Source organism: Zalophus californianus, chromosome 1, assembly GCF_009762305.2.
Source record: "Zalophus californianus isolate mZalCal1 chromosome 1, mZalCal1.pri.v2, whole genome shotgun sequence".
Lineage (NCBI taxonomy): Eukaryota > Metazoa > Chordata > Mammalia > Carnivora > Otariidae > Zalophus > Zalophus californianus.
Window position 1 is genome coordinate 207,609,179 of NC_045595.1, and position 25,256 is coordinate 207,634,434.

The 25,256-nt window shown below is 44.4% G+C and overlaps 1 protein-coding gene across 1 annotated transcript in view; it reads right to left on the reverse strand.

Moving 5' to 3' along the window:
- VPS26C (VPS26 endosomal protein sorting factor C) overlaps positions 1-25,230 on the reverse strand; it is a 45,433-nt gene extending 20,203 nt beyond the window's left edge. Inside the window, exon 1 of the mRNA XM_027587751.1 lies at positions 24,438-25,230. Within this exon, the coding sequence (XP_027443552.1) occupies positions 24,438-24,494 (57 nt within the window). The 5' untranslated portion in view covers positions 24,495-25,230. The remainder of the gene's footprint in view (positions 1-24,437) is intronic.
- Positions 25,231-25,256: the final 26 nt, after the last annotated feature.

Below are 25,256 nucleotides of genomic sequence, written 5' to 3' on the forward strand. Positions count from 1 at the left end.
GCTCAGTGGGGAGGCTACTTCTCTCTCTGTCCACCCGCCCCCCCCCACCCCCTGCTTGTGCTCGCTGTCTTTCTCTCACTCCTTCAAATAAATAAATAAAATCTTAAAAAAAAGGAAAGAAAATATAGTAGAACTACAAAATTAATGAAACATTTGTAGGTAAGTTTGGCAGGTCTGTTCAATCCCCACCAACAAAAAAGGGGTACAGAATTTGTCCAAGTGTAGCCCAAGAAGCCAAGGTACAGAAATTTTTATTATTATTTATTTATTTTTAAGAAACAGAATTTTAGAAACAGAAGACAGTTAAACAAAGAGGTAAGGCCCATAGTAATAGGAACCGATTCTTTTGTTTTTCATGGAAAGATAATTGACATATAACACCTTATTAGTTGTAGGCACCCCAGACAATGCTTGATTAATTCTGGCAAAGGAGCGCAGAATGAGCTTGAATAACTAAAACTAAGGGAAAACTCAAGACCTCACCAAGAACGTGCTCCCAACTTTCATCTAGAACTCTCAACAGGGAGAAAGTAAGACTATGGCTCCGGATGGTGCTGATACATCACCCAACGTCATTAGCAGGGGTCACTCATAGACTCAAGGATGGGAGCAAATCCCAGAAACGATGCACAAATATCACATGCACAGGTGCTAATTTTTAGAAGGGCCATGGCTGTCATCACAGCATCAAGGGGGCCCCGGGCCTGAGAAAGGCCCAGAAATACAGACGTGAGTGATGCAGGACCCCCACTTGCACGCGTGGAGAAGACTCAAGGTGACAGACCCTGCTTCAGGTGCATGGCTCCGCTGATGGGGACTCATGACTGGGCCAGCTCGACTCTCTGGCCCGGAGGAGCCAGGTCTGGAGAAGGGCCTAGAGCAGCTGTCTTGAGCTGCAAACCAAAGCTCAGGCTGGTACAAGCACCGAGAAGGTACTGGTCGCACCCCAGTTTCAGCCACACTGGCCTTCTGGGCAGAAACGACACCCAACTCCATTCAGAGACCTCATTCTTCTCTAAGTGGAAAAGGCCACTTCCAAACAACACAACTTTTTTCTTTTGGGTTCCCCAGAATGAAATACCACGCCCATAATTTGGACCCCGGGTTTGAAGATGGTGGTGTCAAGTCGGCATCCCCGTGCCAGCCTCCTGGAAGCCACCCAAAAGAACAAGAAATAATCCCACAGCCTCTATTCTTGGTGAAGCAAGGAGACAGGTGAGGACCAAGAAAAGGTGAAAGGCCTGCTAAAAAGGCGAGGAGCCAGCGGGGGCCCGCAGGAGAAAGCTGAAGCAAGGCCCTGTGGCCGTGGCACTCGGCTTCTGGCGGGTGAGGGCACACGTCGGGGGCAGCGGCCCCGGCTGCAGGCTTGGATGGAGCTGCTCGGGACCCGAGGAGCCGAGGAGGCAGCCCCAGCAAGAGGTCCCTGCAGGCAGCGGGAAGCAGGAGCCTCTGCAGCAGGGGGAGGCATGCAGGCCCTCCCACTGTGAACCCCGCCGCCCCCTTGCTTCAGCCACAGCAGAAGAGCAGTGAAGGACAAAGACACCCACACATCAAACCTCAGTCAGCCTGGTCGAGGGATAAGTTCAAGGCCTACAAGAAGGAGACATAATCGATGTAAACATGAGAGAGGGACGGGAGAGAAATCCAAGCAGCAGATGATGGGAGCCACACAAGACAGATCATGTCACTCTTCTACTGCAAGGGACTTTATGGCAGCTCCCCATGTCACTCAGGGGAAAGGCCAAAGTCATTTCGATGGCCTACAAAGGGGGGGTCTGCCCCTCCCCTGACCAGTCTGGCCTCATCTCTTAACCCGCCCCCTCAGTCACTTCATTTCACTCCTCCCTCCCTGGCCCCCTTGCTAATCCTTTAGGTGCCTGCAAACTCCCGCCCCAGGGCATTTGCACGTGTTCTTCCCTCCACCTGGATGCTCCTCCTGCAGGTACCCACGTGGCTTGTGACAAAAATTCTCTCCTTGACCAAATGCTACTCAGCCTTCCTAGAGCTGTTTTTCAACCAGGGCTAAACGTCTGGACTTCCATGTTTGTCTCTGCATGGTCCAACTGTAGCAAGAATTCTGCTAATTGCTTTAGCCAGCCCCTATATCTGATCATCCTTGCTCGGGTTTCTCATCCTCCCCCAGTGCCCCATATGAGGTCGGTCACCCTGGCCTGCCTTCAGCAAGAATCTTGTTAGGTTGGTTAGCCAGAATCCACTCTTAGATTTTGTCCCCAATGTCTCCTCTCTGTAATTTTCCACCCACTGACGTCCCCTGGTCCCTCAGCTCCTTGCCCGCGCTGTACTCAGAGTTGAGTCTGTTCTCTCTCCTACTGCAAGGCCCCACTGCAGAGGTCTCCACACCCACCACAACAGTTCCCCTTGAAAAAGCCTGCCTGATGTCTTTAACAAGTATCATGGATCATTTTTTCTTTAACATTCACTCCCTCAACTCCATCAAGTCATTGTGCAAACGACACCATTTTAGTGAGGGCTTCCCTGACCATCCTCTTTAAAACTGCCCACTTCCCAACACTCACTTATCCCATTCCTCAACTCTGCTCTAGAGCACTTGTCACCTTCTAAAATATACATAAGTAATGATCTCTTATAGATGACCTGTACTCCTGAAATATAAACTCCACAGGTTCGAGTGATTGTGAGAACAGGACCCTGATGAATGCTTACTGAATATTCATTACTCAATATTCAATATTCATAAATGACCATTCACCAGAAAAAAAGAGTACCATCAAGCAGATGAAAACTGTGAACATGCATTTCACCATGAATGTTTTAAATTGCTTATATAAAAGATGGACAGAAAACAGAGCTGTAAGGGCTCAGGGATGATGAAATGAAGAGGTCACAGAAAGAGATAAAAGTAGAAGAAAAACTCAGGAAAGAAGTGGAAGGAAAAAAATAAAAACATCACAGGAAAGGAGGTGAAACTGAAAGAGGCAAAAAGTACATACAGGCAGAAGTGAGAAAATGCAAACAAAGTAAATAAAAATTTAATAAAGTATTAAAAAGAATCACCAAAAAAGGGACAAATATGAGGGACAGTGAGGAACATCCAACATGTGCATAATGAAGTTCCCAAATGAGGAAACTGAAAGAATGGAACAGAACACATATTCACTGAAATAATTTTAAAATACTCAAAGGGTCGGGCCCCCGGGTGGCTCGGTTGGTTAAGCGTCTGCCTTCAGCTCAGGTCATGATCTCCAGGTCCTGGGATTGAGCCCTGCACTGGGGGGTCCCTATTCAGCGGGGAGTCTGTTTTTCCCTCTCCCTCTGCCCCTCCCCCCAACTCGTTCTCTTTCTCTCTCAAATAAATAAAATCTTACAAAAAAAAAAAAATACTGAAAAGGCAAATGAATCAGGAATGGTCAAGAAAAGGACAGATTTTAGTAAAATTATTCTATCTCAAAAAGAAAGAATCCTTCAGGAGTCAGGCAAAAAGATCAAGTCACTCATAAGAGGGGAGAAAAACCAGACTTCTCCATAGCAAGACAGAATTCAAAATGAAGGTACAGCCATGGCCATTACAATGCTCAACGAACACAGAATTTTATACCCATCTAAACAGTCACTCCACTATAAAGGAGTTTTAAATGTGCAGAAACAAACCCCAAGGAGCACCCCGTGAAAATCCTCCTTGAGGAATTTACTACATAGTGAACTATAAGCATCCATGGAATGGCTAGAAAAACTGTCAAAAAAAAAAAAACAAACAACCACTTGTGAAGACTGAATCCATTTAACTCTAATAATAAGACGAGGAGAAACATGATGATGATGGCAGCAGAACAGAATGCAAAATACAAGGCCCAACAGTGTAGAGGTGACTTAGGTTAACACTAGCCGGGAGAGGAATGGAGCAAGAACGTGGGAGGTAGCACAATGTCCATGCTTGCCCTGACTCTCACAGCTGGGGCTTACAAATACTCCATGAAAACCATGCTCTCCAGGGCGCCTGGCTGGCTCAGTCAGAGGAGCGTGTGTTTCTCGATTCTGGGGTCATGAATTCGAGCCTCGTGCTGGGTGTAGAGATAACTTAAATAAATAAATAAACTTAAAAAAAAAAAAAAGACAACCCATGCTCCCCAGGAGGGCAGCCACTAGCCATATGTGGCTATTTAAACTCAAATTTATATTGTTTAATATTAAATAAAGTTTAAGTTCAGCCCCTCAGTCATACCAGCCACATATTCAAGTGCTTAAAAACCACTTTATGGCCAGTGGCTGTCACAGCGGACAGGGCAGATGAACAGGACACACACATCACCACGGAGAGGTCTACTAGACAGTGCTGCCCTAAGCAAATCGAATCACAGAGTACAAATAAACTTCACAAAGGTAAACACCAGTGAAGGTGATATTTTTAAGTAACTAAGACCAGTTGGTAGAAAGAAGAGAGGAGGAAGGAAAGAAGGAGAAATACAATAATTTCATCACTGCTCACGAGAGGGGGTTAATAAATAACGTCTAAAACACAGCAGATGTAGGGCACAACAAAAAGTTGTAAGGGTAACAATTATAACAAATAAAACTCCAAAGTATTAGAAAATCATATAAACAACAGAAAGCAAAGAAAAGAAGGCTGGAGAGAGGAAGAAGTTTTAAAAGCTACTTAAAAAACCATCCCCTCAAGTGACACCAAAGCAGCAGTGACAGAACTCATGCCAAACACGTCAGATTAATAAATGGGCTAAATTAATGTCTATTAAAAACAGACATTCAGATTCTATCTCAAAGTAAAACCGAATTTTCTGTTGTATGACAGAGAAGCACCTACAAGAAGAAGAAAGGCTAAGCAAAGGACTCTGAAGCAAGAGCGAAGAAATCAATCACAGGCTGTAATCTGCACATCCGACAAGACTGAGTTCAGGGCGGGAAGGACGGGACGAGACAAAGAAGGGCACTGTGCAACTGCCAGCAGTGTGGCTCGCGGCGAAGACCCACGGCACGACTCCCTGCGATCGAATAACGTGGCATTGACGCTCGCATGCAGAAACTACAGGGGACACCAGCAGAAACTGAGGAAAACACATCGGTGTGGGAGATGTTAATTTGCCCTGTTAGCTCATGACAGATAAAAGGATGAGAAGAAGAAAAGGTATAAAGGACCTACAGGACGCGCCAATAAGGTATGACTAATGGCACACGTGGAACCCCACCCCCTGGGGGGCTGTGCTCTTTTTCGTGTCCATAGTTCATGCACAAAAAGTGACCGAACTGGCCTGTAAATAAGTTCAACAGTTCTTTTTTTTTTTTTTTTTGGAAAAAAAAATAGCAAAGCAAATTATTCAACTTATCAAGAAAAAAAAAAAGAGGAAAGCAAACACAAATTTCCAAAATAAGAAATAGCAGAGATACAGAAGTAATTAAAAGAACAGTAAGAGAATGCATTGTTCAACTGCATGTGAGTCAATCAGAAAAGTTGATAAAGTGAGTTATTCTGGGGCGCCTGGGTGGCTCAGATGTTAAGCGTCTGCCTTCGGCTCAGGTCACGATCCCAGGGTCCTGGGATTGAGCCCCACATTGGGCTCCCTGCTCCACGGGAAGCCTGCTTCTCCCTCTCCCACTCCCCCTGCTTGTGTTCCCTCTCTCGCTGTCTCTCTCTCTCTCTCTCTGTCAAAATAAATAAATAAAATCTTAAAAAAAAAAGTGAGTTATTCTTCTAGGAAAATATAATTAACCCAAACTAACTATAAAGGAGACATGAAACCTAAGCAAATTGGTCACTGCAGAAAAAGTAGCGAAAGTTATAAATAAGCCCCCGCTCAAAGCACCAGGCCCAGAGAGTTTCTGAGATCATCCCCAAATGTAGAAAGAACAGAAAATTCCAATATTAAACTACTCCAAAACACAGAAAAAGAGCTTCTTTTAAAAAAATAAAGCAAATAAAATAATGACACCAAAAGACAAAATCTATACACATACTCATTCCCACAGAAAGCTAGATTTTTCTCACTTATAACTATCAATCCAAAGGTCCTATATAAAATATTAACAAATACAATCCAGGAACAACTTAAAGGAATATCACACCGTATCCCATGGGATTTAGTCCCGAATGAATGGATAGCTCAATTACTGAGAAAAACTATTAATACAACTCACTATATTAATAGCTCTCCAAAGAAAAATCACAGTTGTCTCTAGAGACGCTGAAAAGTCAGTTGCTAAAATGTTATATCTGTTCTTGGTAAAATTCTTAGTAACCTAAGAAGGATACTTCCTCAACACGACAAAATAGATCGATCTTTCCCAAAAGCCAGCACCAAACTTGATGGGAAATGAGATATGCTGCCTTTAAATCAAGAATAAAATACGGATGAACACTGTCACCACTATTAATGGACGGCAAGTACTAGTTAATGTAACCAGAGAAATAGTATGAAAATTGAAAGGGAGAAAGTAAAATGGTCATTATCTGCAGATAGTATGACTGTATGCCTAAAAGAACGCACAATTCACTGAAAACTATCAACACGAAGAGAAGAATTTCAGAAGACAGTTGGGTTCAAAATTAATGTGCAGAAATTTATAAGGCATCATGTACAAAAAACAACCAATGAGAAAATAGCCTGGAAGAAAAGTCTTTATTTTCAAAAGAAACTAAGTTAAAATATTATAAGTTAATTTAACAGGAAATGACCAAAAACACTGATAAGACAAAATTTAAAACACAGCTGAGAGGCATAAAACAAATGGAAAGCCATACCATGTTTTTTAATACAAAGTTTTTTTGTTTTTTGTTTTGGATTTTATTTATTTATTTGAGAGAGAGAGAGAGAGAGAGAGAGAGGGAGAGAAAGCACGGTGGGGGCGGGGGAGAAGCAGGCTTCCCACTGAACAGGGAGCCCAGTGGGGCTCGGTCCCAGGACCCTGAGATCATGACCTGAGCTGAAGGCAGCCGCTTAACCAACAGAGCCACCCAGGGGCCCATGAATACAAAGTTTTAACACCTTCGATGTGTCTACTTGCCCCAAGTTAAGTCTATAAATTTAGACAACAGAATCCTAAGGAAAATAATTCTTTCTGGTGCTATGTGGTATGGTGATATAGACCAGATAAGCTGATTTGAAAATTCTTATACAATAGTCAATGAATGTTGAAGAGAAGAGAAAGGAGACTAGCTCTATGAGATGTTATATCACCACGATAATTTACAACGTGTGGTACAGGGCACGTACAGGCTGAAAGGTCAATAGGACAAAATGGAGGAGACCAGAAATAGACCCAGATAGTAGGGGAATTTAACAGATGATAAAAGTAGCATTTTAAGTCCACAGGAAAAGATGGAATAGTCACTAAATGATACTAGAAAACTGGTCAGAGAACTGGAAAAAAAACATTAAGTGGGAGCCATACTGCAAACCTTCATACATGGATAGTTCACAATGCATCAAAGACTTCAACGTTTTTATGCAAACAACCAAAATGTTAGAAGAAACCATTCGGGATGACTTTTAGCATAGCTAAGTGACTCAAAACTCTGAATAAATACTACTACAAATACAACCCAAAATAAAGTTTGTTTCCTAAAAGTGATTGGGAGTGGTATCACTTACATAAATGATAAACTAGGGAAATAATGCAACGTGGTGTAACAGGCAAATATGAAAATATGCCCAATCTCAATAATAATATGAGAAATAACAATTAAAACTATCATACCTAACAGATTACCAAGACCACAATATTTGAGGATATTGTGTTAGGGGAGGCGGCAATGGGTACTCTCAGATGTTTCTGGCGGGAGTCTGAAATACCATGACCTCATAAAGAACATCTGGCAATACCAAAGACATTTTACAAACACCTGGGCCCAGCAATTCCATTTTAGGAATTTTCCTCAGATATACTGGTACAGGTGAAATGACTTATGAACATGGTTATTCAGGGCAATGCTGTTTGTAATAACAAGACTGTAATAACCTAAATTCCAACAATAGGAAAATGGTGGTTTTTCCCTTGAACGATATCCTGATGATCATTCACATTAGTATACACATGTTCTTTTTTTTTTTAAGGCTGTATATTGCATCACTGTGAAAAAACATTGTTGCCATTTGTACATATTTACTTATATATGCATAAAATATCTTTGGCAGGAATCACAAGAAATTGATAGCTTTTGGTTACCCCATCGAGAGGACCTTGATGGATGGTGAGGGGAAGATGGGTCCATCTTGAAACTCATGAATTTAAACCATGCGAATTAACTTTTAACATAATTAATAATAAATCAATTTTAAAGTAAGATCAGTCCCAGAATGGGTGGCCTCTGGACCTAAATGTCCAAAGATCTAAGCTCTTTAAATTCTGATAACCCAAGGGCATACTGCTCGCCTTGGGAAAAGATCTAAAGACTGTGTGCTAGAAAGTCACATTTCTGGAGATTATCTCTTGCTTTGAACTTGAACACAACTGCCAGAGAAGCAAAAGCCTCTTATCTAATGCCTCAGCCCTTCTCTCTCCAATATCTTTCCTTTCTGATGGTCCCAGCACCAAGAGGAGCCATCATTGTTCTCAAGAGGCCTCCAAGTACCCAAACTCATCCCGCCTTCCTAACACTGCGGCAGTACTCAGAATCACCTGGGATTCTCCCACTACATCTGGTCTGGAGATCTGGTACACCAGTAGTGGGCTGTCCCTTCATTTACCCACAGAGAATCAAATGCACAACAAAATCACAGGGTAAATCAGTGAGCTGGGTGGGCAAACACAAGTCAAACGATTAATTGCTAAGACAATTGTTGAAACACTAGTCTTTCTTAGTAGCACTCAGAGACCTATTTTGGTTGGAAAACAGAAATCAGAAACATTAGAGAGATTTCAACTTGTTAGGTACTCCCACATCCACAATTCTGTATCACCACTGTTTTCCGTCTTGTTTGAAAAAGAGAACAAATGATTACCAAATATTTCTCCACATAGTCAGTAATGACCAATATTATGTGGTGTTTACCGAAGTTCTAGAAAGAATTTTGAAGAGACTGCATCATCTCCAATCTGTCATTAAAACCCATAATGCTACTCAACAATTCTATTCCTAAATTTTACTCAAGTGAAATGAAAGATTATGTCCACACAAAAATCTGTACCCAAATGTTTCTAGTAGCTTTATTCCAAATCACCCGAATGTCCTCCAACAAGCGCATGGCTGAACACAGCAGTACATCCATACCCAGGGGAGACAACTCAGCAACAGAACGGAACAAACCACTGATACGCACAACAATTTGAATGAGTCTCAAAGGCATTATGCTATGCGTAAGGCCAGATTCAAAAGGATACCTATCATGTAATCACACTTACGCCACTTACAAGATATTCTGGAAATGGGCAACCAGAGGGACTGAAAGTGGATTGGAACTTGCCAGTGGTTGGGGGGGCGGTGAGGGAAGAAAAGGGGACTATAGAGGACACAGGGGATTTCGGGGAGGGCCCGAACTGTTCCACATCTGGATTGTGGTGGTGGTTATGGTCTCAAAAGAACTCTACACTGGAGAGTAATGTATTGTATGTGATGGTCTCAGTTAAGAAAGCCACAGAGATAATCAAGTATAGAAGGAAATACAGTCATTCTACTTTCTTGACAACAGGGTCACAGTCTGAAAGTGGTTAATATTTAAGTAAAAATCTATGAAAATCAATCAGGTCACTAGCAACAGAACTGCAACAAAATACTGAGATACTAATTTTGTTTGGCTTACGTACACATACCGCCAAAACAGCAGAAATATCAATACTGTTCCAGGTACTAGGGACAGGGCAGGGGACAAAAGAGACAAAGCCCTTGCTCTCAGGGGCTTACTTTCGATTTATTCATTCATTCATTCATTTATTGTTTTTATTTTTTTGGGTGGAGGAGAGAGAGAGTGCGAGGGGTGCAGGGGCAGATAGAGAGAGAGAGAAGCCCAAGCAGGCTCTGCGCTGAGCATGGAGCCCAACAGGGGGCTCAATCTCACAACCCTGAGATCATGACCTGAGCTGAAACCAAGAGTTGGATGCTTAACCGCCTGAGCCCCTCAGGCGCCCCTAGGGGCTCACATTTCACTACTGCATTCTGATGCTGTTCTACTCTGCTGGGAGACAGCAGGTTTTCCTAGGTATGCTACCGTATTAGTACAGGTGTAAATACTAAGTAAAACGGGCTGACAAAACTTGCGGCAATTGTCCAATGTGGATGTCTCTGAAATTTCCAGTTCTGAAACTTTCTTGAGAGTCTGGAAAAGAAATCTGAGCCCCTGAGTAAAAGTTTCAAAGGGGCAAAATAAGATTGCCAGTCCTAGTCACAAAAAGTAAAACTTTTAAAAGTAAATATGGAGTCTTTCGTGCAGGAGTGTTCCATTAGAATCCTGTTCCATTAGCTGTGTGCTTTCAGCGGTTGGATACTACATATTAGCAAAACTGTGAGTTAACGGAGATTACTGGATTTTAGATTTCAATAACCATAAAACTCATGGAAAGTTTGGAGCACTGACATTTGTTTGAACTACTGGCATAAGTGAACGTAAAGACTGGGGACTATAAACCAGGAGTTTCGGTGAGCTCCGATTACAGGAGGCTGGGAGCTGCCCTAATTATATGCCAAAGTAATGGCCGTGGAATACAGGGAGTTATAGCCGACCCACTTACATAATGAACAGCTCCTACAGCCACCAAAGTGCACCCCGGGCAGAGTGAACTAACGTATGAAAGAGAACAGTAGATCAAGTCCAAGGCAGAGCCTGGACCCAGGAGGAGAGGGCCAGAGGTGGGTGGAGCACAGCCCACAGGGCTGCTGACAGGCAGGAGGGGGACGAGAGAGTGCACGGCCCGACAGGATGGCGGCAGCAGCCTCTGCTCCCCGTGGCCCAGTGGCGCCCGGGCGCCATGCCCATGGCATGGCAGACACCCTGACCATGGCGACCCCAGGACCACGCTGTGGGAGGCTGGGAATGTCAAGTGCCAATTCTCGAGTGTGTTTATGGAGCAGTGAAGGAGGGGGACGGGGAATGTTACTTTCTATCTGATACTCCTTCTGATTACTTGAATTTTCTTAACAAGTGAAAACATGCACATTTTTTAAATTTACAGAACGAATCTGAAAAGTATGATCAAATGAACACTACTAGAGCTTTTTTAAATTAAAAAAAGGTGGGTTTTTTTTCCTGATTATTACTGAAGAGAGGAATTTCTGCCCTTTTATCCCTTTTCTTTGATGGGACTCCTGTTCCTTTCCCAAAGATGGTGATTTGGGTTTTAGAGTAATGGTCTTAAAAGACCTTTTCTTTTCTTTTCTTTTCTTTTAAGATTTTATTTATTTGAGAGAGAGAGAGAGCATGAGCGGGGGGAGGGGCAGAGGGAGAAGGAAAAGCAGACTCCCCGCTGAGCAGGGAGCCCGATGAGGGACTCAATCCCAGGACCCTGGGATCATGACCTGAGCTGAAGGCAGACACTTAACTGAGCCACCCAGGCGCCCTTAAATGATCTTTTCTGATAAAACAAAGGGCAGACCAATTTTTGGCTGCCATCATGCCAGGTGTGTGACAGAAAACCATAAGCATAGAGAAGAATGTTAGCACAGAGGACAGGGTGGTGAGGATGAATGGAACCCAGCCATCATTAGGAAGCACACGTGCCAATGTCACACACCAGGAGATCCTGCCCAATAGCCAGGAGGACAGCTGGTGTAAGCCCTCGGTTTCTCAGAGGCACACTCTTTCTGAGCATCAGCATCTGGGATCAGAAAAGCATGATCAGGTACAGGTTCCTAGCAAGAATCAAGGGCTACCGACAATCTCACATTGCCCTTCCCAGGACAAGGAGACCAAAAGTGAGGGTGGTCAGACCCCACCAGCTTCTGCTGGGACTCCCGGCCCAAGAACCCCAGGTGAGCAGGTTGTCAAGGAGGAAACTGGTAGAAGATGAACGAACAATGTGGGTTCTGTGTGGAGTGGGTAATCTGTGTGGAGTAGGGGGCTATCTTTTCTGATTTAAATTCTCCAGTGAATAAAAGCAAAGTGTTGTCAGCTTGGTTGCCTGCACTGCATTGTATCTGAAAGTTAAGAGAACTTTTTAAGTTTTGGCATAAGACAAAATAAAATGGGATGGTATGAAGAACTTCAACCTTGTTGGCTCTGGCCGGTCACTACATCGTACAACCAATACTTTTCAAACTGTGAGCCACTGGGCCCCAGGCCCGTGCAGACACTTTGGGATTTGAGGATGAGTCGGGGAAGGCAGGGTGGGAATCGCTTCAAATGGAAAAGCTCTGATTTTATATGGTTATAAGACAGACTATTTTAACACATATAGAAATTGATATATTAGAATTCTAAATTTTTTTTAAAGATTTTATTTATTTATTTGACAGAGAGAGACAGCAAGAACAGGAACACAAGCAGGTGGAGTGGGAGAGGGAGAAGCAGGCTTCCTACTGAGCAGGGAGCCCGATGTGGGACTTGATCCCAGGACCCTGGGATCATGACCTGAGCCGAAGGCAGACGCTTAACGACTGAGCCACCCAGGCACCCTAATATATTAGAATTCTATATAATATTTCATTTAATAAAAAGTTTCATTGCTTTAGTATTTTTTTTTTAAATCTTCATCCTAAACAATGTTGTTCATCTTCTTGAGCTGTTTATAAACTCACTTTAGTTTTCGAGATGAAAGGTAATATACATTTTCCATCACCTAGAGAAAGGTACATTGCTCTGAGCCTGAATGTTCTTCTACCTGTCAGTGAGAAAGTAGACTTTCTCTTCAATACAGATAACAAAAGACCCGGACAGTCTTTTTAAGAGTTGCTCACCATATATGTTGGGAAAATTGGACAGCCACATGCAAAAGAATGAAACTGGACCACTTCCTTACACCACACCCAAAAATAGACTCCAAATGGTTGAAAGACCTAAACGTGAGACAGGAGTCCATCAAAATCCTAAAGGAGAACACAGGCAGCAACCTCTTTGACCTCAGTCGCAGCAACTTCTTCCTAGAAACATCGCCAAAGACAAGAGAAGCAAGGGCAAAAATGAACTATTGGGATTTCATCAAGATAAAAAGCTTTTGCACAGCAAAAGAAACAGTCTACAAAACCAAAAGACAACCAACAGAATGGGAGAAAATTTTGCAAATGACATATCTGATAAAGGGCTAGTATCCAAAATCTATAAAGAACTTATCAAACTCAACACCCAAAGAATAAATAATCCAATCAAGAAATGGGCAGAAGACATGAACAGACATTTTTCCAAAGACATCCAAATGGCCAAAAGACACATGAAAAAATGCTCCACATCGCTCGGCATCAGGGAAATCCAAATCAAAACCTCAATGAGATACCAGCTCACACCAGTCAGAATGGCTAAAATTAACAAGTCAGGAAACGACAGATGTTGGCGGGGATGCGGAGAAAGGGGAACCCTCCTACACTGTTGGTGGGAATGCAAGCTGGTGCAACCACTCTGGAAAACGGTATGGAGGTTCCTCAAACAGTTGAAAATAGAGCTACCATACAATCCAGCAATTGCACTACTGGGTATTTACCCCAAAGATACAAATGTAGGGATCCGAAGGGGTACGTGCACCCCGATGTTTATAGCAGCAATGACCACAATAGCCAAACTGTGGAAAGAGCCAAGATGTCCATCGACAGATGAATGGATAAAGAAGATGTGGTATATATACACAATGGAATATTATGCAGCCATCAAAAGGAATGAGATCTTGCCATTTGCAACGACATGGATGGAACTGGAGGGTGTTATGCTGAGTGAAGTAAGTCAAACAGAGAAAGACATGTATCATATGACCTCACTGATATGAGGAATTCTTAATCTCAGGAAACAAACTGAGGGTTGCTGGAGTGGTGGGGGGTGGGAGGGATGGGGTGGCTGGGTGATAGACATTGGGGAGGGTATGTGCTATGGCGAGCGCTGTGAATTGTGCAAGACTGCTGAATCACAGATCTGTACCTCTGAAACAAATAATGCAATATATGTTAAGAAAAAAAAAAAGAAGAAGATAGCAGGAGGGGAAGAATGAAGGGGGGGAATTGGAGGGGGAGACGAACCATGAGAGACAATGGATTCTGAAAAACAAACTGAGGGTTCTAGAGGGGAGGGGGGTGGGGGGATGGGTTAGCCTGGTGATGGGTATTAAAGAGGGCATGTTCTGCGTGGAGCACTGGGTGTTATGCACAAACAATGAATCATGGAACACTACATCCAAAACTAATGATGTAATGTATGGTGATTAACATAACAATAAAAAATTTAAAAAAAAAAAGAGTTGCTCACCATATAAATGTGTCCAGAAAGTCTTGTGTTCAGGTAGAAGACAATAACTGAAATTGATAGGCATTCTTCACTTCACGAAAGTATTTTTACAAAAGTTGGCCCTTTACCTGTTTGTGTTTGTACGGAAAGCATCTGAAAGGACCCAGAACCCCACAGTCAGAGAGCAGCAGTGCCCAACACACCAGAGAGCCCAACACCCTGGATCTCCAACCACATGTGGGAATCCTGGTGGCTCTGAAGCAAGCCACTATGCTAACTGATGGCTCCTTAACCTCTCCATCCAGATGGTTTATTTCTGAGCTTCAGAACACTGTGCTTTTCTTGTTGGCATGATACTCTCGGTTGCTGATTTGTTAAGAATGCTCTTCTGGAACTTCCACGTCTTCATCTGCTCACGGGGAGGGGAAACAGGTCAGCCCACCTGCCCAATGGCTCACAAGTGACTGTTTTCTTTTTTCTTTTTTTTAAAGATTTTATTTATTTATTCATGAAAGACAGAGAGAAAGAGAGAGAGAGAGGCAGAGGGAGAAGCAGGCTCCCAAGTCGATCCCTGGACCCTGGGATCATGACCTGAGCCGAAGGCAGACGCTTAACCATCTGAGCCACCCAGGCGCCCAACAAATGACTGTTTTCTGAACAAAAGTTGAAGCCAAGAAAACAAAGCAGGGGTGGAGGTGAGGTCATAGACCTGTTTACTGAAAGAATTCCATTTATATATCACGACTACTTGATGAAAAAGAACATTGAGTGAGAACAAGAGATATTCAGAGTTAGGGGGTTAAAAACTCCCAAAGTGTAGCCGACACGAAAGTGGAAAGCAAATGGAAAACTGACTTCAAATCACAACTTTTCCAGAACAGGCCTGTGCTTAGAGGGCGGAGAACAAGCAGGGTGAGCACAAGTGCAGGAAGAGCAATGGAGGCAGGAGGGGCCAAGGACAGGGCGAAGGGACGGCCAAGCAGTCAGGTCAGCGTGGCCCAAAGCTGAGGCAGTGAGTGACGCCCCATTCACAGGAGGAGAACCAGGAGCGGGCGAGCTAAGGGAGGCAGAGCAGGGACCATCTGGAGGAGGGTTAGCACGACTGCAAGTCCGTAGGACAGACCAGCGGGGCTCTGCCAACTCAGGTTGGGGCAGTAGTAGAGGAGGAGTCAAGAGGGGGAACAAGAGGAGAAGAGAGGCGCCATCTCCCCGAAACCTGCCCGTGCCACTGGCTCCCCAGACTGTGACCAGCACTGCTAGGAGGTCAGCGCTGGGGGACAATCACCCGCTGGAAGCAGGCCAGGGCAAAGATGCAAAGATGCAGGCTGAGGGTGTGGCTGGCTCCACCGGCAGAGCCAGGATGTTGCAAGGTCGGGAGGTCCACACGGGACTAGCATCAAGAGGAAGGCAGAGGAAACCCAACCACCCTGCTGGAGTCAGAGCAGCCTGCTGGGAGTCAAGGGTCCCTCTGCTGCAGAGTCTAGCAACCCACATGCCCACAGCGGTCAGACAAGCTTTACTAATGCTCAGGCCGGTACAAAACGTGCTGTCACAAACACCAAACGGAGAACTACATGATTCATTTTACAGCACCCAGTTTTCAAACAGGCTTGGATAATTCTGAAAATGACTCTCTTGCATTGCATCAGGGTGAGGTTATGATTTCGGAGACAGGCCTTTTCAGGAGCGTTCAATTATTCAAGAGAGAAGAGGCCCACTCAAAGTTAAGATGACAGCGATTCCTAAAAGGTTCATAGCTCCCCCAAATTATCTTGGGATCCCTCCTGGCTCATTTTTGTACCCTAAGCACTTTGCAACAGCATTCACCGGACTGACCATTCATGTATCAAGAATCCAACAGTACAAAGCACAATAGTTACGCTTTTTTTCCATACCACTCTGGTTTTGCAATTTTTCTTCATAATAATGAACTGTTACATATAGGATTTTTCCTCTTTAATTTTTTAAAAGATTTTATTTACTTAAGAGAGAGAGGGGGGAACACAAGTGGGGGGAGGGGCAGTGGGAGAGGGATAAACAGACTCTCCACTGAGTAGGGAGCCCCACGTGGGGCTCAATTCCAGGACCCTGGGATCGTGACCTGAGCTGAAGGCAGATGCTTAACCAACTGAGCCACCCAGGCGGCCCTCCTATTTAATTTTTCAACAGGAAATTACATGCAAGCTAAATAAGCCAAAATGGAAATCTAGAGGTTCTTGTGGGAACCGTAACCAGCCCACTGTGCACAGATTCCTTATCACCATAACCTGGTTACACTGGATAGCAAAGCTCTTATTTATGGTTTTCACAAACACGATATTTAACAGTGTCACTTTCATGAGTACATGTGCCAGGATTTTAGAATGTAAAACATTCTGAATCTGTAAAAACAAATGAATCATATTTATATTACAAAAAGATTTACTGCAGGGTTCTTTCAACCAATAAGCTCCTCTGGTCCACTGAAAACATAACATACTTTATGATGCAGTTGAGTCAAACTTTTTTGATCAGGAACACCTCTCCTGCACCATGCAAGAAGCATACAGGCACACCCAAACCACACTCGGCTCCCAGTGACCAAACCCGCTGGTGCTCCCTATCGGGGTTCCCAGGGCACTGGCCCTCCTTCCTCCAAGTCCACCGTGGACAGACATCCGACGATCTGAGAAGCATCTGATAGGCACTTACTTGGACAGTGTACTAACTTCCGGATCCACATCATGGCAGACACAGCAATTCTGAGTGAATAGACATTACCGAAAAGCACACCGATACCAACACTCACCATCTGAGCCCCTGCTAACTACAATCAAATGTCTTAAAACATTATCTCATTTAATCTCACAACAAAACCTTTCATTAGGTATCAGCTCCATCCTCCAGATGACAAAAATTAAGACCTGGAGAAGGCATACAGAAGTGTGATTTCAAAGATTTATTCTTCTCAGTGCCCTTGGCATGTCAGTGAGTTCTCTGATCCTCAGTCTTCTGAACCATAAAATGAAGGGGGGGATTCTTCAGTGTTAGTGGGGGCTAAAGCAGTCTGGAGTGAGTTGGAAAGGGCCATACTAGTATGTTATTATAAAACAATATTAGTTAAGTGCTCTCATGGGATATTAGAACATGCACTAGAAATATGGAATTAGGGAATTTTTTTTTTGATGATCTTGTACCATACATGGGGTTTTGGAAACACAAGTCAAGTTTCTGGACTCAATGAGAAGGACTCTCAGAGTGGGATGGCAAGGATGCTTCAGGCTCTGAGGAAGGTCTATTTACTCTGAACTGTGTAAATTGTGAAGACGCCAGGAAACAAATTTTGGACAGTTTTCTATTATTTTCTATATCTGAATTTGAAGAGAATCACACTGACAGGAATTTGGAAGTCCCCATTCCCATATTTATCTGAATCATTCTCTTAAAAATGATTGTCCTAGAGCAAATACAAGTAATGGGGGGTTCGTGTGTAGCTCTGGGGCTATGTCAAAATAAGAATCTTACCAACACCTGTCTGGAATTTATGCCTAAAATATTATTTGTAATTACAAAGGAAAATCTATACTATACCTATAAGACCTAGCTTTCCCTTTCTGATCAATGCATTTATAAAACTATTAGCTTTATGAATTTTGTTTAAATGTTTTAAGGCTTCAACTATCATTTAATAAAGTTTTTGAGTGCCTACTGAGTGGGCAGGTACTGATAGGCCTAGGTATATAAATATAAACAAAACAGTATTTTAGTTAGGCAGACTCAAAGAACATATTAATTACAAGTTTAATCAGTGCAATGACAGAAGAATATATAAAATGTGTTGCTAACGTATTACAGGTTACCACCAAATTACTGAAAACTTTCCGTGATATTAAGTCTTCTCCTGACCACTGGACCCGACATTTCTCTGCTCCACTGTGACCTCACATTCCCGTTCAAGGTACTCTTCTCATAAGGAATTTTCTAAAATTTAAATTTAAATGTAAGCATTATTGTAAGTCTATGAGAGTTGTTTTTAAGATTTATTTATTTGAGAGAGAGAGAGTGTGCACACAAGAGAGTGAGTGACAAGCTGCAGGAGGGGCAAAGGGAGAGGGAGAAGCAGGCTCCCCGCTGAGCAGGGAGCCTGATGTGGAGTTCGATCCCACGACCCTGAGATCATGACCTGAGCTGAAATCAAGAGTCAGTGGCTTAACCTGAGCCACCCAGGCGCCCGAGAGTTGTTTTTATAACGGAAATGAAAACACACACTTCTAAACAATTCAGGTGTCAAACAAAAAGCCATAATGGAAATTGGAAGACATTTTAGTACAATTATAAAATTGCCACAAGTCACATCTCATGAGACAGGGAAGTAGAGCATTATTTTGGGGTCTTCCCATGTCCACAGAGCGTGAGGTTGCTGCACCAGGCGGCCTCAGCAGGGTCCTTTGGAGCAGCGACTTCAGACAGCTCATGGGCAGAGCAGTTCTACTTCTTCCCATCTCCCTGGCGCTCCTGGCCTTGTCCCTCTCTGGCAGGAGCTGGGTGGGGTTACAGGGGTGTCTGCTTTACAGAAACTCCAGCCAACCCACTAGAAACAAAAGACCGGCGGGATGCAGCTAAAGCAGTCCTTAGAGGGAAATGTCTGCATTTTTAAAAGGCTACAGGGGCGCCTGGGTGGCTCAGTCGTTAAGTATCTGCTTTCGGCTCAGGTCATGATCCCAAGGTCCTGGAATTGAGCTCCACATTGGGCTCCCTGCTCGCCGGGAAGCCCGTTTCTCCCTCTCCTACTCCCCCTGCTTGTGTTCCCTCTCTCGCTGTCTCTCTCTGTCAAATAAATAAATAAATAAAATCTTAAAAAAAAAAAAAAAGAGGAGGCTACAATTTAAGAAGTTGAACAGCCAACTTAGGAAGGTAAAACAGAAGTACAGGAAAAGAGCCGAATAAATTCAAGGAAAAGAGAATAAATATCTGGAAAGATGATAAAGTGAAATCCCTTTAAAAAACTGCTGCCAAATGAGATTCTAGAAGTGCCTGGAAAAGCCTGGGAAACAAAGGAAACAAAAGCTTTTACTGGGCCCGGACTGTTCACTCTGCCGCCGGGTCTGCTCCTCCTGCTGGGAATGAACAGGTGCGTCTCTGGTCTCTGGTGGGAGGGAGACCCCAGCCTGGCGCTTACATTTCAAAACTAGGTGCAAGCATCACAACCTCAGTGAGGCTCCAGAGGACCCTATCTTCCCCCCACAAAATGTCGATGCCCTGCTTTGTGCTCATCAGATCCCACAGATGCTCCTATTTGAGCACTTGATCACCTTTTGTTTATGTATTTACCTGTCTCTCTTTACGACCTGCAAGCTTCATAAGATCATCAGAAACTGGCTGAGTAAATTTGGTTGGATTTAATAAAAACCTACAAAAGAATGAGATTGACAGATGTCCAAGATAAAGATACACCGTTAAGCAGAAAGAACAAGCTGTGCGTGCGCGCATGCTTGTGTGTGTGTGTGTGTGTGTGTGTGTATGCACACGTACACCATTCATCACAGGAAATACCTGGAATAGTACACGAAGTGTCAGCGGACACCTCCAGGGACAGAAAACGGGGAAAGAGGAGGAAAAACTTACTCTTCACTTTCCAGCCTTTTGTAAAATGTTAAGTCATTCACACGGCATGTATTACATTTATATATTTTTTAAATGATTCAACAGTGATTTTTTTACAAGTCCATCATTTCGTCAATAAGCATTTTTTTCCTAGGAAAAAACCCAAACACCAATTTTAAACCCAAGTATAACTTAGGTTCTCTGGTATCCACAGAATGAAAGCCATTTTCAAATGCTTTCATGACAACTAAAACACTGAAAAGCATAGTAACAGAATCAGTACATTTTCTGAGTAGAAGTCATAGTTTTTTATTTTTTAATTTTTTAAAAATATTTATTTATTTGGGGCGCCTGGGTGGCTCAGTTGGTTAAGCGACTGCCTTCGGCTCAGGTCATGATCCTGGAGTCCTGGGATCGAGTCCCACATCGGGCTCCCTGCTCAGCAGGGAGTCTGCTTCTCCCTCTGACCCTCTTCTCTCGTGCTCTGTCTCTCATTCTCTCTCTGACAAATAAATACATATTTTTTTATTTATTTATTTGAGAGAGAGAGAGCACGCAAGCAGGGGGAGCAGTAGACTCCCCGCTGAGCAGGGAGCCCGGATGAGGGACTCAATCCCAGGACCCCGGGATCATGACCTGAGCCAAAGGCAGATGCTTAACCGACTGAGCCAACGAGGCATCCCAAAGTCATAGCTTTTTAAATGGAAATATTACAGTGCTATTTAAAGCACTCCTAGGAAATTGATAACAACTATTTCTACATTATAAATTCTTCCATTTGCACAAAAATGGCCACTCTTAAGGAGGCGGTATCACAGATTGTTGGAAGCACAAAGCTGTCTGGCCTGAGCTAGAATCCAGGCTGTCTGAGTTGGGAAGCCTTGGGCAAATTCCACAACCCGCTTAGGCCTCAGTTTCCTCATTAGTAAAACGGAGTGACGCAGCCTGGCTAACGCAACTCTACGCCAGTGCTTCCCAAGCACCTCTGAGTGCAAGAGAAGACTCCTTTTTTTTTTTTACGATTTTATTTACCTATTTTTCAGAAAGAGAGAGCACAAGCAGGGGGAGTGGCAGGAAGAGGGAGAAGCAGGCTCCCCGCTGAGCAGAGAGCCCGATGCGGGACTCCATCCCAGGACCCTGAGATCATGACCTGAGCCGAAATCAAGAGTCACACACTTAACCAACTGAACTGCCCAGGCGTCCCGAGAAGATTGCTTTATGTGGCTACACAGGCAAACGTGCTTCGCGTGAACGACACTCACTTATGACCTAAAGATCAGGCTAACGTGGGTGGCAGCCACGTCAAACTATGACAATTACAGGTGCCCGCTGAGAAGTCTAATCCTTAGTAACGGAAACTTTACCAATGCTGTTAAGATGTACAGAGAACATCGAAAACTTGCATTAGTTCCACCTGTAGCCAGTAAGAGTGGGGAGAATGGGAAAAGAGAGGCACCCCTTGCACAATCATGGCACAAACTATGCTTGCAACACACACCGTTCACAGGCACTGAGACCACCAAGCAACTGGCCAGCAAGGGTCCTGCCACCTGGAGCTTAGGAAGCAGCCAGGGCAGCGCTGGCCACCTATTCCACCTATCCTGAACCACAGATGACAGAGTCTAATACCTGAGCCATAGGCACATAGGTCCAAATACATAACTTTTGTTGACTGATTAGACTTCAGTCTAGTAACATTTTTTTTTTTTTTTTGGCTTCTAAATGACATATAGCAACCATCTGTTCAGGAGAAATTACCTTGATTTTTCTTTCATAATTGCCATATAAGGTCCCCCAACACAAGATTAAGAAACACAGCCATAAGCCAGCCACTGCAGATTCTGTTCCCATTCATGGTACCAAGGGACGAGCACTGGTTGAGCAAAGCTGACACCACCTTCAGCTCTCTCCCAACCACGAGGCCCTCCGGCTGGGTCAACTTTACCACTTCAGTTCTTGCACCTTTTCTCAGTGTACTTTTCATTACTTGTACCATTATTTAAAACCACAGAAAACATCTCACCTAGAACATCTATGAATGGAGTATGTTGAGTTTCTGATGAAATAATAATTATTAAAGCAAAATGTATATAGTCTCCTATCACTGCCTCCCCCAGTTCTTATTCTGAATATCCAAGCTACAGAAAAGTTAATCTCTTAACAAAGAAGAAACAGAGAATACAAAGTAGAAAGGCAACTGGAGCCTGCACACAGTGCTGGTGGAATGTACAACAGCACAGGTGCTTTGGAAAACAGTTTGATGGGTCTTCAAAAAGTTAAACATAGCGGGGCGCCTGGGTGGCTCAGTCAGTTAAGTGTCTGACTCTGGATTTTGGCTCAGGTCATGATCTCAGGGTCATGAGACAGAGCCCCTCATTGGGCTCCGTGCTGGGCATGGAGCCTGCTTAAGATTCTCTCTCCCTTTGCCCACCCCACCCCTCCAGCTCATGCATGTGCTGGCTCTCTTAAAAAAAAAAGTTAAACACAAAAGTATCATATCATCCAGCAATTCCATTCCTCTGCATATATCCAAGAGAAATGAAAACATATGTTCACACAAAAACTTGTACTAGAATGTTCAGAGTAGCATTATTCATAAAAGCTGAAAAGTTCATTTTTCAACCCAAATAAATGTCCATCAACAGATGAATGGGTAAATAAAAGATGGCCTATCCATACAATGGAATATTACTCAGCCATAAAAAGGAACTAGGAACTGATACATGCTACAGGTATGAACATTATGCTGAAAAACATTATGCTAAGCAAAAGAAGCCAGTCACAAAAGGCCATATATATGAAATTTCCAGGATAGGCAAATCCATGGAGACAGAAAGCAAGATCTCTGATTGCCAGGGGCTGAAAGGTAAGGAGGATGAGGAATATCTGCTAATTGGTACAAGGTTTCTTTTTGGGTGGATCAAAATGTTCTAAAATTAGATGGTGGTAATTATTTGAGCAACTGTGAATATATTAAAACCACTGAATTCTATACCTTAAATGGGTAAATTCTATGGTATCTGAATTACATCTCAATAAAACTGTTATTAAAAAAGAATATAAAGTAGATTCATAAAGCTTTCAATTAGAGTTGTCAATTATTAACACTTCGCCCTATTTGCTCTCTCTCTTCTCACGTGCATGCACACACAATCTGGTTGGACTATTCAAAATTCAGTTATTGTCATACTTTACTCCTGAATACTTCAGTATGTGGACTATTCTCCTACATAGCATAGCCAAAATACAAATATCACACTAGGGAAATTCAATACAAAGCTATTATTTAATATATAGCCCATACCCAAACTTATTTCTCAAAAATTATGCACTGTATTTGGTTGTCATATCCCTCTAGTTTCTTTTAATCTAGAAAAATTCCTTTTTCATGACATTCACATTTTTTAAGAATGCAGGCCAATTATTTCAGTGTTCCTCAATTTGGAAATGCCTGATTGTTTCCTTATGAATTGATCTAAGTTGAACCTTTTTGGTAGGAATACTACATAAAAGAGTTGTTCCCTTTTCAGCACATCAGGCCAGACCCTCTATGATCATGCCAGAACATACTGTCAGCAGTATCATTAGTGGTGACAGTGAGGTCATGCTCACTGTTGAGCGTGGCTAGACTGGTGATGGATGATCTGATTCCTCCATTAGGAAGGTAGCTTTTTCCCTCTAAAATTAATAATTTGGGAGGTGACCATTTGAGTCTGTGTAAACATCAGGTTTCCCCAGAAGTGTTGCACTCAAAAGGGTTTAGCATCTGTTCATGATCTTTGCCTGCCTGGTATTCAATCCCTTTTGAGACTGCGCTGCATTTATGGGACCAACCACTACTCTCAATTTTATTCCAGTGTGAGCTAGCTGTGATTTCAGCGCTGGCTGCACATTACAATGGTATCTTTGGGAGTGGGACTCGGGCAATCATACTTTAAAATTCCCAGGGTGACTGATTCTGATGCAGAGTAGGGTTGAGCTACAGGAACCTTGCATCATCCGCGTTTTGCAAATAAGGAAACTGAGGCCAGAGGAGGTTAAATGATTGGAGAGTAGCACAAAACTTGTTAATGCCGTCATCAAGATTTTTATTTTTTTGTACTTGCATTTTAATATGCCATGCCCTCTGTACATCATTCAAAGAGTAAAAAAACGAAAAACTTTTCCATGGTGTTAGAGCTGACGTATTTTTTTTTTCAAGGCGTATTTTTTTTTTCAAGGCGAATTCTGCCTTTCATTCATTAAGACCTCTGCAGTCACGTCGGGAGTGAGGGAACGGGGCATGTGGACACCAAGCTCCTCCGCCCTCAATGGACAGCTCAAGCTCTGGACCCAAGGCCGAGCGGATGTTCAAAGGGCCAGCGGTTAAAGCTGCAGCTCAGGCGCCGGCCCCTCGGCCCGTACGCCCGAGGACGTGGCGGGGACCGGGGTCCTCCGAAGGGCTGCGGGCCGCGCGCGGGGCACACCTGGCGGGGACCCACCTGGCAGAGCGCTCTGCCCGGCCCAGGGACACCCAGAACTGCGCGGGGCCCTGCAGACGACGGACCCTGCAGACCCGCCCACCCTACTTACCCCGGCGTGATAAACCTTGTTCGCTCTCTTAATCTTAATGTCCAGGGAGGTCCCCATTTCGATACTCGGCTGAGGACGCGACTTCCTGCCGCGCGTGACCCGAGGGGAAGGCGAGTCGCCCCGCCCCTCCGAGCCGGGCCCCGCCCCCTTTCTCCTCGCCGCCTGCAGTCGTTTCAGGAGCTCTCGCTCCCCATTCCAGATCGACTCTCCCGCCTTCCTTCTTCCGGTGCAGGGGCGGGCCTTAGCGCAGGCCGAGAAGCTGTCACCCTTCGCCCCGCCCCTGCCGGGCGTGAGGGGCGGAACCAGGCCGGCCCCACCCTTTCCGTAAAGACGGTCTTACCACCGGAAATATCCTCCTCTCCCTCGTTTACTGGAGGGTGGGAGAAAACGGCTCTCTCCCAGCGTGCCCCGCGGTGGTGGGCGGTGCCGAGGCCGCAGCACGGGCCCTGCTTGTGCCGGGAAGGTGAGGCTCCCGTCAGGCTGTGCGGTGCACAGGCGCTGCGCTATGGAGTTGGCGTTAAGGCCGTCATAGCTTGTGACTGCGTTCCCGCCCCACTCTCCCTCCTCTCGTCATCTCTAGTCCTCCACCAGTCTCTCCCGGGGGCTCTGAGGACCAGCGTCCTCGGCTCTGCGGCGCTAACCCCCCTTCCCGCGGCCTCGCGCTCCGGGCCCGCAAGGCGCCGATTGGCGGGCGGCCCGGCCGGCCCGCCTCCGCCTCTGCCGCCGGGCCGGGGGCCAAGGTCTCGGGGAGCGCCGGGTGACCTCGCCCCGCTCCGAGCCACGGCGCTGGGTCCCCGCAGCCCCGGGGCCGCGGGGGCT